Source organism: Sceloporus occidentalis, unplaced genomic scaffold (genome assembly GCF_023333645.1).
Source record: "Sceloporus occidentalis isolate IW3139 unplaced genomic scaffold, rSceOcc1.0.p SCAF_43, whole genome shotgun sequence".
In the NCBI taxonomy this organism is placed as follows: Eukaryota; Metazoa; Chordata; class Lepidosauria; order Squamata; family Phrynosomatidae; genus Sceloporus; species Sceloporus occidentalis.
This window is the reverse complement of record NW_028317023.1, coordinates 6537501-6554317: the sequence shown is the minus strand read 5'-3', so window position 1 is coordinate 6554317 and position 16817 is coordinate 6537501. Positions and strand designations below refer to the sequence as shown.

At 39.4% G+C, this 16817-nt stretch overlaps 1 protein-coding gene across 1 annotated transcript in view; it reads right to left on the bottom strand.

The window, feature by feature from the left end:
- Positions 1–13620: 13620 nt before the first annotated feature.
- LOC149289824 (DNA polymerase alpha catalytic subunit-like) overlaps positions 13621–16817 on the bottom strand; it is a 120047-nt gene continuing 116850 nt past the window's right edge. The window contains exon 36 of the mRNA XM_089490273.1: positions 13621–13763. Within this exon, the coding sequence (XP_089346399.1) occupies positions 13621–13763 (143 nt within the window). The remainder of the gene's footprint in view (positions 13764–16817) is intronic.

The following is a 16817-nucleotide window of genomic DNA, read 5'->3' as shown; positions in this document are numbered from 1 at the left end:
TGTATCAATTCAAAGACTCTGTGTAGGGGGAGTTGCATGGTTGTATTAACCTTAAGAACAAATTATTGGGTAAATACACTGAGATCATAAATTATTTTTAAAGACAGAGACGGTAAGGAATTGCCCATCAAGTTAATTGTCCCATAATACACTCAACCAGAAGCAGAATATTATCAAATTCAGAACAATTACAAGTAAGGCAAAATAGTAGAATAATATGATGTACCTAAAAATGATATGGCCACACATGGAAATACTGGCTTTGGACAGAGACAGGTCATTTTAACACTCTAGGATAACTTTTTTCTACAAGCATTGCACCATAACCGGATGTTGCTTGATTCCAAGAGAGAGCTGGAAACTCAAGCCAAATGGCCTTGTAAGATATTGGCCCTTCAGCTATGTGGCAGAAAACACACACAATCATTTTTCAGCCATGTTTAACACCAAATCACAAAAGGGAATTGCAGTTAAAAACCTCCAGTGGAAACCAAGGATATCAGCATATACATGCAGTCTAACTTTTATCTTAGACAGTACTGGCATGACACAGAGAGTGCGGGCTGCAGTGAGCACAGGTCTCTGCAAGGTAAGAGGTAGGGAGAGGTGAACAGATGATGAGAGAGCGGAACAGTGTGTGTGTGCATATGTGTGTGTGTGTATGCATGGTGTTAGAGTCAGTCCATGTGTGTGTACATATGTATAGTGTCAGTGTGTGTATGTATATGGTGTTTGTGTGTGTGATTATGTGTATTACAGTGTGATGTTAGCGTATATGAGCACATGGTGTCATTACTGTGTGGAGTTAGTGTGGTGTGTGTGTGTATTAGGGTGTGATGGCAGCATATGTGAACATATAGTGTTGTTACTGTATTACTTTAGTATGTGTTCTTGGTAGGTATTAGTGCTTGTGAGCATATGTAATGTATGCGTAAGCGTTTAGTGTTAAAGTGTGTGTTAGTGTATGAGTGACAGTGTCAACCAATGGTTCTGGAGTGTCAGGGTGAGCCTAGTTTTAGTGGAGTCTGGGAGTGGGAGAGGAGAAACAGGAGAAAGTACACTTTATAGACAAAAGTATTGGGGCACCTGACCATGACACAGGGAGTTTTATGACATAGCATTCTAAATACATAGACACTACCACTGAAGTTGGAAGCATAGCATTGTTCAAAATGTCTTGATATGCTGAAGATGACATATCAAGACAGTTTGGACAACTCTATCCTTCCAACTTTGTGGGAACTGGCCTGCAAATAGCTCTATGACCTCACAAATGTTCTACTGGATGATTGGGCAAATACTCCCACAGAAACACTCCAAAATCTTGTGGAAAGCCTTCCCAAAATGGAAGCTGTTATAGCTGCAAAGGTGGGACCAACTACATATTAATGTCTATGTATTAAGAATGTGATGTCATAAAAGGCCCTGTTGGTCTAATGGTCAGGTGTCCCAATACTTTTGTCCACATACTGTATGTGTGTAAGTGTAGGGTGACTTTGCGTGTTAGTTGTGGGGAGGGGGCTCTGAAGGCATACTGCACCTAGGCAGCACTAACTCTAGACTGGCACTTGGAGGGTAGGGTGGGCCTTTTGTCAATTCTCGTCTTGTCATACCCCTTGAATATATGTATTGTATTAAGCGCTGCATAAATTGTTGGCGCTACATAAATAAAAGATAAGAATTATAATAGCTGTAGCTGCAGGATCCTTAGTCCAGGATTTAAGGCTCCACTTACCTGGCATTGCTAATTAGTGTACCTTAAAAAAATGGGCTCTTACAGCTGAGGATTGTTTGATTTTTATTTGTTATGTTAAGGAAACTGGGTAGCTATCTCAATAAGTAGTCAGGACTTTGTTTTGTTTTTGTGATTTATGGTTCATTTTCTGCCTGCTGAAATATAAAGCAGAAACTCCAAATCCAGGGCACACATAAAAGGAAAACATAAATAAAACATATTGTAACATCGCTTTAAATTCTATCTACCGTATTGGCTCGAATATAGGCCGCACCCGATTATAGGCCGCACCCTTAAAGTTTGGTGCTATCTTAAAGAAAAACTGTTGAGCACCACTATATGACTTATTAACCTTGAGCTCTTAGCATTAAATGCACTGAGTGCCATTTGCTGCATACTATGGAGGATGTGTCTGCCTATCAGTCTTCCATGGTGTAAATAGGCTGAGTGGGGAGATCAGAGTTTTTAAGAGTGGGTTGGAAACCCATGGCAGCCAGGTCATTCACCAGTGAGGTACGTTTATCCATCAGAAGGGAATCATTCGATTTTGTGCAAGAGAGGGACTAGTGGATTGAAACCAGCACTGTACAATGGCCCAGTGAGCTGCTAACAATTAAGAAGTCAAGAGTCACTTCTAAAGGTTCTACACAAAGCTTTTTCACAAACGTAGTGCACTTGTGTCCAGAAGGGAAGTAATTCTGGGTATGGCAGAGAACAATTTGATGTGACTGGGCTTTTGAAGCAGGTATTTCAATTTTTGCACAGCTCCTAGTTAATTAATATAAATAGACAGTGACATTATTACACTTTCTTTAAGGCTTCAGTTGAAAGCAGGGCTTAGATAATTTGGATTAGAGCATTTAGCAGGGCTAGACCACCAATTTCCCTGCCAACTTCTCTATGAAGCCACTTCTCCAGAACAGCGAGAACCATGGGTAGCCTGCACTGGGAACTTAATGGTATATCCATAAACAACCTGTCCAACTTTGAGTATCCTATTACTAATAGGTACTATGTCTTTCAAAATTTAAATACATTAGTGCATGGTTTGAGATGATTTAGTTTATAAATAAAAAAAATCCTGACCCTGACACGATGCAAGTATTTTTTCTCAGCGTAATTTGTAGAATACATTTCCTTTCTACATTACTTTACAGTCAGTAACACTGAGAAGGTTCAGCGTTATGTATACATATATCTGTCCCAGGCTTAGTTTAAAAGCTGTCTAGCATAGCAGATATGAGATCTAAGGGATATATATATATATATATATATATATATATATAATTATTGTTTGTAACAGGGCCATACCTGATCTCGTCAGAATTTAAGAGATTTCTGCATGAAGCACAAAGCGTAAGCTGTTTACTATTCTGGGTTCATGTCCTTTGAATGATAAAATTGATTGCTGCCCTTTCTGTTTTCATTGTCAGAGTGCTAGCCTTCTTAAAGGCCACGAGAATTGAAAAAATCCTGTTGCTCTTGGAAGACAAACTGTTTTACAAGATATGTGTCTGTATACAGTACAGTTCATAAAATAATTAGAATACCCCACGAACGTTAAGTGCCATCCGAAAGACCAGTATAGGTAATTATAACCCTCTAGTTGGCATTGGAGGAAAGGTAAGAGCACATGAGAATCTAAGTTTATATACAGGTCTGAGAGACTTTCGTAATTTGTTTGATTACACTGAGCACAAAAGCAAATATGTGAAAGGAGACAAGGGCATTTGTCGATGTATATTTACAACATAATATCCAACCAACATGTCGTGTTCGTGTTATCATTTAGAATGGCACATAATAATTTGTTGACTAGAAAAATTGTATTATCTCTGTAAAATGATCTATTTAATAGTTGGACTAGAAGAACTAGTCTATAGAAATGATTTAATTCATGAATTAATTTACGTTGCTGTCTACACGTTCACTTGAAGGAATGGGATTTTAAAATTAGGGGTCCTGTCAATGTGCGATATAATAGGATGTTGAAATGTTACAGTATTAGTAAGTGCGCTGCTACTTTAACAGTGTCAAAACATTACAGAAAAAGTTCCTAGACGTTTTCATTATCGGTATAAAGATTGGTAATTACACAGGAAATATTAAAATGCTTACCAACAATTCCAACGAGGTATCCCAGTAAGGGCATGTTTAAATATTGGTGAGGAGGTTTCAATTATAATAAATATATTCCCATAATTTTCTTTTTGTTTAATAAGAAAATAAATACGTCTGCCAATAATAGAAATACTGGGTTGTATTTTTTTTAAGACATCTAGAAAAATCTTAGTTGGCTTATCCAGAAGGACAGAAAAAATCAAGCAGAAAAAGAAGGTTGGGGTGCTACTGGATATGGGATCGATCCCTGCATCCTAATGCATGTGATAATAAATATAAAAAATACACCATGCACATAAAAAACAAAACAAAAGGGTGTACAAGGTATTTTTTTTTAGACTGTGCCACTGTGTACTTTATATGTATTTTATGACGCAAATCTGGATTTGGGATCGATCCCACAACCAGCAGCAGTTTATAGTTTAAAGGAACAGTCATACCTACGGCTTTGTTACATCTTTTTTGGAATGACCTTATAAAGAAATCCCCATTGCTGTTCCAGGCTATCATACAGTGGAAGGACCACGTGCAGCTAGGTTTACTGCTCAATGACAACTCAACTGTCATTAGGTTCTTGGATTAACCAACATGTTTTGTACTCTTAAAGGTCAATGATCTTAAAGGAGAGCCATTTTTTACATTGATTTTCAACAAAATTCTGAGTTATTACTTTTGCAGGACTGATGTTCTACTCCCTCTTTATACAAGGTATTTACCCAAATAAGTTTCCTGATTTTAGGTAAATCAATTTTTATTGTTTTAACATGTCAAAAGAAGAAGGGTACAGGAAGAAAAGGGGTAAGAGGGAGAGCAACATCAGAGTCAGCATCATACAGTACGGTATGATACATAAAGCCATTGTGTGACAAAAGATGGACATGAACATAGGTCATAGATGTGATCATAGCAGGAGGATGCGACGTTCTGCAGTGCACCGTGGCCCGCTTTTCAGCCACGATGTTTTTGTAGCGAGTCGGACGACAGATAAGATAGCCAGCTCGCCCAAACACCCGTGTACTTTTCCATTTTATCATTAGACATATGAATGAGCTCCTCCATTACTCGTATCTCCTCTACGCGGGATACCCAAAAGCGCAGGGAAGGGGTCTCTGGGAGTTTCCAGAGTGATGGAATTAAGCTGCGGGCCGCATTGAGAAGATGACGTAGCACCGTAGTTTTAACCAGGGTCCGTGAGGGTCCACCGTGCAGGAGAAGAGCAAGGCACGGGGAGAGCTGAATCAACCGGACCACCACTTCCCCAGAGCCTCGAAATACACCTTGCCAGAATGGTTTGAGACTACTGCATCCCCACCAAAGGTGTAGATAAGTAAGTTTCCTGATTTTGTCTTTGTGCCATATTGTCTGTTTATCAGATTACCACACTGTTTATATAATTAGAAGACATTAAATTGTTAGGCCTACCAATTAATGGCATCAATAGAATTCAATAAACAATAAAAATACTACAAAAATGAGAGGTGAACTGAATATGTTTTTAATTTTCTATAAATTATATTAGATTTATTCTTAATGTTGCTTGGTATAGATCAGCCTACATTAATTGTGTTCAATTCTGTTATATGATATATTATTCTGCGCACATTTTCTACAGTAGGATGGACTTTCTTGTCCAAAGTTCTTCTGTTGAATATTCTCAGTGACAGTACAAAAGGAGAGAGAGTGAATGAGATGGTGGGAGAATTTGAGAGCGGGAGAATGTGAGAGCGAGTGAGAGTGTTTGAGCAACAAAAGCAAAAACAATGGTTTGGATTTTTCCCCCAATAGGGTCATGTTATATTCAGGCCTTTCTTGTTTCTTTCATTAAGATCCACAGTTTGAAGGGGCATCTTATAATCAGTGTTATCGTAAATACAAATACAGTATACACAGGGCTGGTGCAAGGATTTTGCCACCCTAAGCAAAACATAATTTTGCCGCCCCCTGGTTCCACCCCCACAAGCCACGGCGCTCCCATAAGGTCCTCCTAACTGGCTGACTCGCTCCTACTCCTCCCCCCTCCCCTGAATGACCGCGGCCGGCAGTTCACGGCTGCCGGCGCCCCCTCCAAAGCACCTACTTTGCCTATAGGTGCATTATGCATTATGCTTGCCCAACTTTGTCCTTCTTGGAGAAACCAACCAGTATTGTCCCATCATAAGGAATAATTATGGGAGTAAAAACAACTTTAATGCAAAACCTCTTGGTAACTCTCCTTTTGGGAAATACATTTTCTTGTTGATTACCCAACCCCTTCCAAACAATTATTGAATCATGTAAAATGTAATCAGGAACCCTTGTCATGTAACACAGAAACAGCCGTCAGGCTTTTGTCATAGAAGCTGCAAAGGTTTCCTAAAGGCATTGTCTTAATGTGATTAAACCTCGGTGAAAAGGATAACATGACAAACCTACTAAGTGGAACAACGCCTTTAATATTCTTTTCCAAACTTATTATTAATTTTATGACATAAATATAATGTTAAGTCTGTTATAGTGTATTTGGGCTTTAGAGATTAGTGACTTTACTATGTACTTATAAAGGTCCTTCTTGCAGAAGAAACTTACCAAGGTTGGGCCTACATGATGCATAGTGATATCAGTGTGATGAAACCATTAACCCATGTACAAACTCCCACTTTAGTAAATATATGTATAATTATATTAATTCATAGAACAAGTCAAGAAAACACCTTTGCATTTCTTTGTAAGACTAGGGAAACTTTACACACATGCGTTTAAACAAAATCTATTTATGGTGTCCATAAAACAGATACAAATTCTATGATTGCTATACAACTGACAACACTCAGCAGAATATACAATTGCTTTGCTTAGTCCGCTTGAACTTTAACTATTATCCGTATATAATAACATCAGTTTCTTCACCCTTTGCTGTATGATCTCTTTTATTCTAATAAAGGGTTGCCAAATGCGTCCTATACCAGTTTCTGCAATGATGCATCTATAACATCCTAAACACAGAGTTTTGCCAGAAATAATCCCGGTTTGGAGAGATCATTTTTCGACCCATTGATGTAAAATAGTTTTCCTCCCCACTGCAAGGATTACTTGCAATAATTTTGTTTCACTTTGTTTATTTTTGCATCTACAACCAGAACTACAAGAGGAGTCAGGAGGACACTTAGTATCTTTAATGCTTTTATGTCATTTACAATCACTTTCTTGCACATGCGAATACTGTGTAAGACCAAAAACTATATGATTAGCATGGATAACTCTATATTATGTTTATGTATACATTGAGGGGGGTAATAAAATGTTAGCTTTAAATATTTCCTTTTAAGAGACATTGGGTATTGTTTAGGTCCATTGAACCGACCTGGCTGTTGCTTGATCTTGCTTCAGTATTTCCCTGAGGATTGAATATGACATCATTATTTTTCAGCATGGATTTTGTGATGTGCAAAGCAAGGTATCCAAAGGAATAAACAAATTCTAATGTGGAAAAGATTGTGATATGTTGATGTAAGAAGCTCTGAAATCGTACATACGGTAAATAAAAAACGATGGTATGTAAGAACAGGGGCCGCCCAGATGTCTATGCGGGACGAAGGCCACCTAATGCGGGCCCACAGCTTACACACCATGCAAGGAACTCTTCTTCCCACTTCCCCTGGGTGGGAAGAGAGAGCGCTCTCTCACACAGTGTACAAATGCCACAGCGGTAAGCTGCAGGCAGAGCCGGCCTTAGGTGTTCTGGCGCCCTGTGCGGACTACTCCTCTGGTGCCCCCCCATCCCAAAAAAAGACAGGGAAAAAAATCTTGTCACTATCCCCTCTCCCCTTTTATCACTGCCTCCCCCCCTCTGCCCCTTCTCACTGCCTCCCCCCCTCTGCCCCTTCTCACTGCCTCCCCCCTCTGCCCCTTCTCACTGCCTCCCCCCTCTGCCCCTTCTCACTGTCTCCCCCCTCTGCCCCTTCTCCCCCCCTACTTACCTTGTTGAGTCCTGCGGTGGGAGCGGGTGGCGTCCGTCTTCCCGTTCTGCCGCGACGTAGTCACGGAGAGTGAGGGGCGCCGAGCGGTTGCTGAAAACTTCACGAGGGACCGCTCGGCGCCCCTGCCCGGGATTTAAATTAAAAAATTGTTTTGTTTTTTTTGTTTTAACTTTATTTAACATCCTCCATGTTAAATAAAGTTAAAAAACTTTATTTAACATGGAGGATGTTAAATAAAGTAAAAAAACAAAACAAAACAAAAAAAACCCCGATGTTTTAATTTAAGTCCCGGGCAGGCGCCCCTGTTGCCATGGCGCCCTGTGCGGCCGCACAGGTCGCACACCCCTAAGGCCGGCCCTGGCTGCAGGTGAGTGTTAGGCTGCTGTCAGGCCACATATACCTCAACGCGGCACCAGTGTTGGTTGGCTGGTCCCCAGGCCAAGTCTGCAAATGAGATAAGGGGGTGCAGGAGGGTGAATGAACCAGTGGGGAAAGGGGTGAATGAATGTTTAAGTGTTTGGGGCGGAAATGGAACAGGCAGGCTGTTTAGGGGGCAGAGGAGGCACAGACAGGCTGTTTAGGGGGCAGAGGAGGCACAGACAGGCTGTTTGGGAGCACAAAGATGCTTGGCAGCAAAGATGACACAGACATGTTTGGGGGAACACTACACAGACAAGCTGTTAGGGGGCAAATGTGAAACTGTATGACATGTTGCTTATGAAGTTGGGGTGCCCTGGGGAAATTGTCGCACTGGGACCCTGTGGTTTCTAGTTACATCCCTGGTTTGGTGTGTGGGCACATGAGCTGGACCATGCAATAAAATATATGGTTAGCTTTTGGTTGCTTTCACAATTTCTTTTCTATATCGGGTATAGTAAGGTTAATAAAGACAACAAAAAACCCATAAATTAATGTCTAACAATAAATAATTAAATTCAGTTGTGGAACTTTAAAAAAAACCAGCATGAAAAAATACTGTAATAATTTGAAGTGAATAATTTGAAGTGTGAATTGGAAGTCTTATCTACAGTGGGCCATGTATGAATATATTTTAAATGTATTTTTGATTGAATATTACTGGGTTTGCATCACTTGATATAGCTCAGTTTTACCACATGTTGTTTTAAGTGCTAATCAATAAATGCAAATGAATCTGCAATCGTTTTTCTGTATACCTGATATAATTTGGCATCCTGTGGGGTATATAATGTTTTTCTAGCATTTGGACACCTGATAAAAAACAAACGACTTTCAGATATGTATTGCAAAGTGTATTTTTTTTTCTTTAGCTTTACAGAAGCCTGCGAAAAGACTTTTTGTCAAGTAGCAAAATATGCTGATATAATTTCAAAATTGAGTTAATATGTACGCACACTTATGCATAAACAAACATATATTTGTACATTTCTTAATGTGTATGTGCTTATCATTCAAGTAACTTGTCCAAAAATCTTTATTCTCTCTTTTGTCTCTCCTTTTTTTTTTCTTTCCCTCTCCTCACCTATAATCTATATCTACCCTCACCCTATCTTAACTTACCTACATCCCCCTCTCCTACACTCTCACCTTTTCTAACCTACCTTTACCAGGTGTAAGCCCACAGTTAGTGGCACTTGGGTGAAATATTCCTTTGCCCCACCTCCCCTGTAATTTTAACACACACTAACATGCTAACACACTTACCCCATACTCACACACATCATACAGTAACAGACTATACACATGCTACACTAATACCATCACATCATACACGTATACGTTCATACACACTCGTTCTCCCATCATCATCAGTGCAGCTGACACACTGCTGCAGTCCTAATATTGCACATATTACATGCCCCCCCGCCCACTGGGCATCTGGTCAGAGCAGAAAGGGAGGTGGTAGGTCGTAGCAGAAGGGGCAGGAAAGGGTTGGCAGGCTCAACCCTGAGAAGGAGGGGGTGGGTTAGAGCAGATAGGGCTAGGATAGAGGAGCGGGGTACTGGAGGGGTGGATCAGGTAAGAAAGGAGGGGAGGGTGGAGGGGCAGGCGAAGCCAGATTCAAAGAGGTTTAGGTCCTCGAGAAATTATACATGTATTAATCCTTTGCTGGATTTTCTGCCCTTTGTAAAGTTTACTTTTTTCCCCTTTCAGTTGTACTTTCTTTTGCAGCTTACATCCCAAGGGAGCATGGGATGGGCCAGAGCACTGGGTGAAGAAAGAAGATGGGAGGATCAGAGAGGAGCAGGAGAGGGTAAACAGAACGGGCCGGAGGAGGTAGGTCAAACAAGAGGGGAATGGAAGGATGTAAGAGCAGAGAGAGATGCTGTTGGCAACAGGTAAAAACAGAAGGGACAAGAGGGGACTTGGAGGATCAGACGGGAGCAGGAGAGGCCAGGGCCGGCCAGACCAGAAGGGAACGGGAGGTGGCGGTTTAGAACAGACACACTAATGGGATCAGGTAAGAACAGAGAGGGCAGGAAGGGACCTTGAAGATAAGTGGGGGAACTGGGGAGAGGCTGTATTGAGCAGTGGGTGAAAGAGGCACAGGGAGGACAACAAAGGACACTTGTCCTAGTGGGAACTAAACAGCTAGGCGGGGCAGGAACCAGAGTGTATCATGTGCATTCATTGAACCTTACTTTAAGCCCCAGTGTGAAAGACTAATAACACAGTCTACCAAAATAAATTACAGTTATATTAATGAATATGGCCTTAAAGTGCAGTCTCTCAGCTTTAATTTGAAGGTGTTCACATATAGATTGGAGGAGGGGTTTAGGAATTACAGCTCTTTAATATGTTGTCTCCTCTTGGGTTATTCCTTTGGTTTTTCTTCATCAATTAAGCAGGTAAAAGGTCTGGAGTTGATTAGAGTTGTGGCAGTCTGATCTGGAAGCTGTTGCTGTGAACCCACAACAGGCAGTCAAAGGAGCTCTCAATGCAAGAGAAACAGGCCATCCTTGGGCTGCCCCCCAAAAAATAAAATCTATGAGATAACAGGAACATTAGGAGTGGCCAGATTAACTATTTGGTACTGAGAAGAATGCAGTGGTGATCACAACAACCCCCCCTCCCCCTAAAAAAGCCTGGATGTCCATGACAGACATCAGTGGTGGATGATCGTAGGATCCTTTCCGTGGTAATGAAAAACCTTGTTCTTCACAATATCCATCCAAGTGGAGAACACTCTTTAGGATGTAGGCATATAGTTATCCAAGTCTACCATAAAGAGACGACTTCATGAGAGCAAATACAGGTTTACCACAAGCTGCAAACCATTTGTAAGAATAGAAAGGCCACATTACACTTTGCCAAAAACATCTAAACAAACCAGCCCAGTTCTGGAACAGCATTCTTTGTACAGATGAAACTAAGATCAACCTGTACTAGAATGATGGGTAAAAAGTATGGAGAAGGCTTCGAACGGCTCATGATCCAAAGCATACCAAACCATCTGTAAAACACGGTGGAGGTAGTGTGATGGCATGGGCATGCATGGATTCCAACGGCACTGGGTCACTAGTGTTTATTGATGATGTGACAGAAGCAGTTGGATGATTTGTAAAGTGTATAGGGATATATCGTCTGCTCAGATTCCGCCTAATTAAGTAAAGTTGATTGGACAATTTACAGATGGATGACACAAAACATACTGCGAAAGCAACCCAAGAAGTGAAATATTCTGCAATAGCAGAGTTAATTACCTGATCTCAATCCCAAAACTCAAGGTAGAAAGACCCACAAAACCAAAAACTGAAGACGGCTGCAGTAAAGGCCTTGCAAAATATCACAAAGGAGGAAGACCAGCATTTGGTGATGTTCATGCATTCCCGAGTTCAAGTAGTCATTGCCTACAAAGGATTCTCGACAAAGTATTAAAAATGAACATTTTATTTATGAATGTATATAAAAATATAGAGACATTAGATCTCACATGCACAAACAAGATTAATGGACATGGAAATGTTATAATTATATTTTCTGATTTTTCTTATTTTAAATTTGCCATATACATATTAACTGGTTTATTAAATGGCTTCTCGTAAGAGGAGATTTTGTTTTGCCCATGAACAATATGAACATCGTAGGTCCTCAATATCACTATACTGGGCCAAATCTGCCTATCGTAGAAGGCAAGGCTGGGTTATTTATAATGCAACCCTCCTGCAAACTCAGACTACAGAATAGACCAGTCACGATGGCTGAATTGCATAAAATAAGTGTTCCTATTTATTTGCAAAAACATTTGCAATGTGAGGTTGTGTGTCAAGGTGCTGTCAGAACGATCTGTCAAGTAAGTGCTAGCTTGGAGGAGAGGGAAGGGGGGTATAAAAGTAACATTTAAATACCTAAAGTGTTTAAATGAAAGTACAGGAAGGAATTTTATTTTGAAAAAGAAGTAATGTTGGATCAAGAGGTTAATCTAAAACTAGAGGGCAGAAGATAAGTAATCTAAGGACGTTTTGCATTCCTGAGCGTGTGGTAGATAAGCCTCACAGCAGACATGGTAGAGGTTAACACAGAAAGGGAAGGCAAATGGGTGATAGGATCTACACTATGATCTGCAGTGGAGCACATCTTTAGACCTATCTGAACAGGGCCGGCCCAAGACAAAATGCCGCCTGGGGCGAAGTTTAAAATGCTGCCCCCCCATTATCTACCCTTCCTCTCCCTCCGTCCCTGCCGCCCCCCCATTATCCACCCCCCCCTTGTACTTACCTTTCAGCAGTCCTGCGGCGAGTCTCCCTGTTCAGTCTCGGTGCTGGCTTGTAATGCTGAGCATTACAAGCTGGCACCGAGACCGAACAGGGAGACTCGCTGCAGAGGAGAGAGAGAGAGAGGGGCGCCGAGCGGGTACCCTCTCTTCCGCTTTAAAAATAAAAAAAGGGCTTGCCGCCCCTTCAAAAGTGCCGCCTGGAGCAGTTGCCCCACTCGGCTCCATTGTCGGGCCGGCCCTGTATGTGAATCCCGGACACTAACTTAACCATTCATTGCAATTTAGAAAATCCTTCCTTTGAGATCTCCTTGTCAAATAAGATATCACCAAATTTAAAACATACAGCAGAGAAAATAGACTATGAAAACAAAGATGATTTAGAAAACAGATTTTATTATTTTTATTTTATTGCTCGAGTATAAAAAGTATCTTTTACAATTCAACATGAAAAGGTAGGATTTAACATTTTTTACAGTTTATAATTGTTAGCATTAAAATTACCAAGGTGATTAAACATATATATTTACTTGCAAACACTTAAAATATGTAATAACACAATAGGTGAATAACCAATTACTCCTTTGAGAGACATGGCCAAGAATAACTCAGCAAGAAACATGCCCACTAGAGATTAAGCTGCTTACACAAGTTTCAGACATAAAAAGCCACAGAAAACATTCAGATTCAGTCATTTTATTAATTAGTATGTTTGTGATGGGAAATAGATAAACTGTGAAAAGGCACAACATTAGTGCTCCTGCTGAGACCTTGTCTAACCTTGCTTCCTGATAGCACCTCAACTAAATACCGTACAGAAAAGTCTAGGATCACTTACATTTCAGACACACTCACTGGGAATTATCTAATTAAAGTTGAAGTCCTTTTATCTCTTAGGTCTCAATGGACCATTCAGCAAATTGGAAACACACAATGTACCATGATAAATATGCAGTTGTATACAGAGTGTAAACATAGAAATACTGTAAGTGATCAACAGGAACCATTGTAAAACACATTTTAAAGGGGATTTACAAATAAATCCTATTTATCAGCGAATATGAAGGAGGGCGGGAGTGTATTCTGGAAGCACATATGCCATAAGAACACAGCTTTTATTTTATAGTATTGAGGGTCTGAAACAGCTTGCTGAGGTTTACCTCAGAATACCCACTCCGCAAAAGCACTTGATCAACAGTGCCCTTTAATTTCTTGTATACAACTTCTGAGTCTTGAAAAGTCTTCTTTTTTAATATGTCTGCAAAAAATAAAAGTGATAAATGATTAAATGTGAATCCCATTTTAAGAACAAGACAAATGCAAATTATATTAAACTAGCATTAAAGTCCTCTTTAAAGGCATACTGCTGGGCGTACTGAGCAAGAACGTATCGAACGACGGCGAAATAAATCAGAGGTTGGGGGAGTCGTACACGTTGGGTAATGTTTCTGCAAAGCAAAGTTTACTCCAATGTTATACTATTTTTGTTTCTAATTTCTCTGGGAAAGCTGTGACACTAACAATACTACATAGATATTTTTTTTTCTCCCCAAATAAAGAAAAATGTCAAAAGGCTTTTAATTTTCTAACGCACACACAAAGGACAGGTTGCTTTCTTGTGTTCTTAAAGGGCAAAGGATGAACTTTAAAAAAGATTTTGATTAAATCATGGTGCCACCGAAATGGATAACGGAAAACTACCACATATGACCTGCTCAAAAAAACAGTAAAGGTTTAAAATACAGGGATATAACTTTGTAATTGGTGAAAAATTTATTAAAAAAAACAAAAAACCGCACATAAAAATAGACCGGAAAAAGTCCACGGGAAAAACTGTTTGCTATAGAGGCATATTGGTTTTTTTTAGCCATACAAAAATCATCTGGTCAGCAGCACAGGGAATCAGGTCAAAAAATAAATAAATAAAAAATAAGCAGCAAACATTAATGACCTCATACATTAGCAGACACACAACTTGTATTATGTAAGACTTGTAGACTTATGAAATCTGATATCTATATCAAACGAATAATTATTTTCACAAAATTTTCGCCTACACAAAGAAAAACACCAGCAAATTTCATGATAGTACCTCTTTAAAATGATTAGACTACGGGGCTGCAGGTAGGGCACTCATAACATAGGACGTACTAGGCTCAGAGGTGTGACGCAATAGATACCGGGATATCTATCACAGGGCTGGATACATACAAAATGTCATATGAAAGATGTATATTACTGAAACAGATTTGAGCATTAGTGTCTAGTTAATTTCAAACCAGTTAAATCACTATTATCTTCCAAGCACACATGTTTCAGTAGAGATTGCAATATTTTACCAAGATATTTTTCTCCTTTACTGTAGTTTGGGCAGCCTGCTGATGTCACTGGGTGTCTATCCTACTGCATGCATTAGCAGTACTTCTCAAACAAACAATGCATTATTCCCTGGTGGATGGGATCAGGATTAAACATAGCATAGCATCCTTGACTGTTGACCCAGAAACTCACTTGTTTTTTGGAAGTTTCAGCCAGAACACTTGTGTGACTGCTATACATACACATTAAGTATACATGGAGAACATTCTGTAACTACATTAACAAAGGGAACAAAACTTACACGATTACACGACAGAATAATGGTTCAACTAAAATGGTAGTTATCTCCAACAGTATGCTAAAAATCATTACATGGGTCTTTAAACAAAAACCCCACTACTATTGGATAGTTTTTTTGATGGTTTCATTCTAGAGGAGACCAAGTTCCGAACGTGTTTCCATCTAACTTTATTGCACAGGAGCCGGCGTCGCTGTAACTAAATGTTACACAAGGCTCAACAGCAACATAATTAGTTTGTCATGAACCCCGCTCAGACCAGGACAAGTGATAAATAAAGTTCTCTACGCTTTATGAAGATATAAAATATATAACTGATGCGATTGGCTTTAGCAAACAGCACATGGTGGAAACATGTTGCTCATGGAAGGCAAAAATATAACGCATTTGAATAACACCAATAAGGATGAGGGACTGTGGAGAATAGATTCAGAGAACTGCACTGATACCATGCAGGGGAAGATGAGCGAGGACATAGCCCCTGATGGGTTTAGCTCATGCACTGATGGGATATTGACTAGTCTCAGTAGGTTAGTCTCAAAGGGGGCTATTTACAATGCCACACAGCAGCAGAATAATGACAGGCAACATTCCCCTATTGTTTTTCCTGCAGTTTTTTTTTTTTTTGCTTACTACAATTACAATGCTCTATGTGCAGAATATTAGATTGTTTGATGGCTGGAAAAAAATAATTGAACTCTGCATTCTCATTTACACTTTAGAGAAGTACGTTATTATGCAGATAATGCAGAATTACATTCTTGAAACTAATTTTCTGACCGTGAACAATCTGACAATGGGCTTTATTAGCAAATATTTCATTGTGTCATAAACTGAGGGACAGAACTTTCTATCAGCATTAACTTACTGTACTTTCTGGAATATAAAACCAAAAACAATTGATTTGTATCTTATATCCAAAACATTACGTTGTTGTCTTTAATGGTTTTCCCCAAGTAACTTATGCAAACCAACTTTAGCAGATCTATCATTTCATTCCTTTCGACGGTTCAATCACAAAACTTTTTCGGTTTCTATGCCAGCGCCAGTTTTCGCTTCACATAACGACAATGAAGCATCATCAAAAGTAGATTGTATTTGTTTCTGGCATTCAGTCGTACTATGAATGATGTTCCAACTGGTGAATTAACTTGGTAAAATTTGGGTTATATAAGCAGGCTCAAAAATATAAAAAAAACACAGATCTTCCATAATGACCCGTCACGGTAAGGTTGGAAGCATGCCAGCCTTCTGACATGCAGCAGAAATTAACATGCATAAGCGATAGAAAAAAACAACATTCATGCACTGTTTTATAATATGCATAATACCATATACTTTTTTTTAATACAAGTAAAATTAAAATTATTGTGGGGCAAACAGGCTTTCAATTGGAAAAATGAATTGGAATATTTTGGTGTCAAAACAAGCTGTAATATGTCAAGATCGTTGCAGCTTATTTTCCTGTTCCCATTAGCATTTCAAAGAAAACGCTATCTGTAGAAAACAAAACAGGAGACAAATATGGATATACCAACTATGGTAATTTTAATTCTTCTTCAGCAAATTGCTAATTGGGTATTGATGTGTTAAGATCATGTACACAAGAGTACACAAGCCTCAATTAGTTGAATTTCCCTAGACTTTATTGAGATATATATATATATATATATATATATATATATAAACGCACAT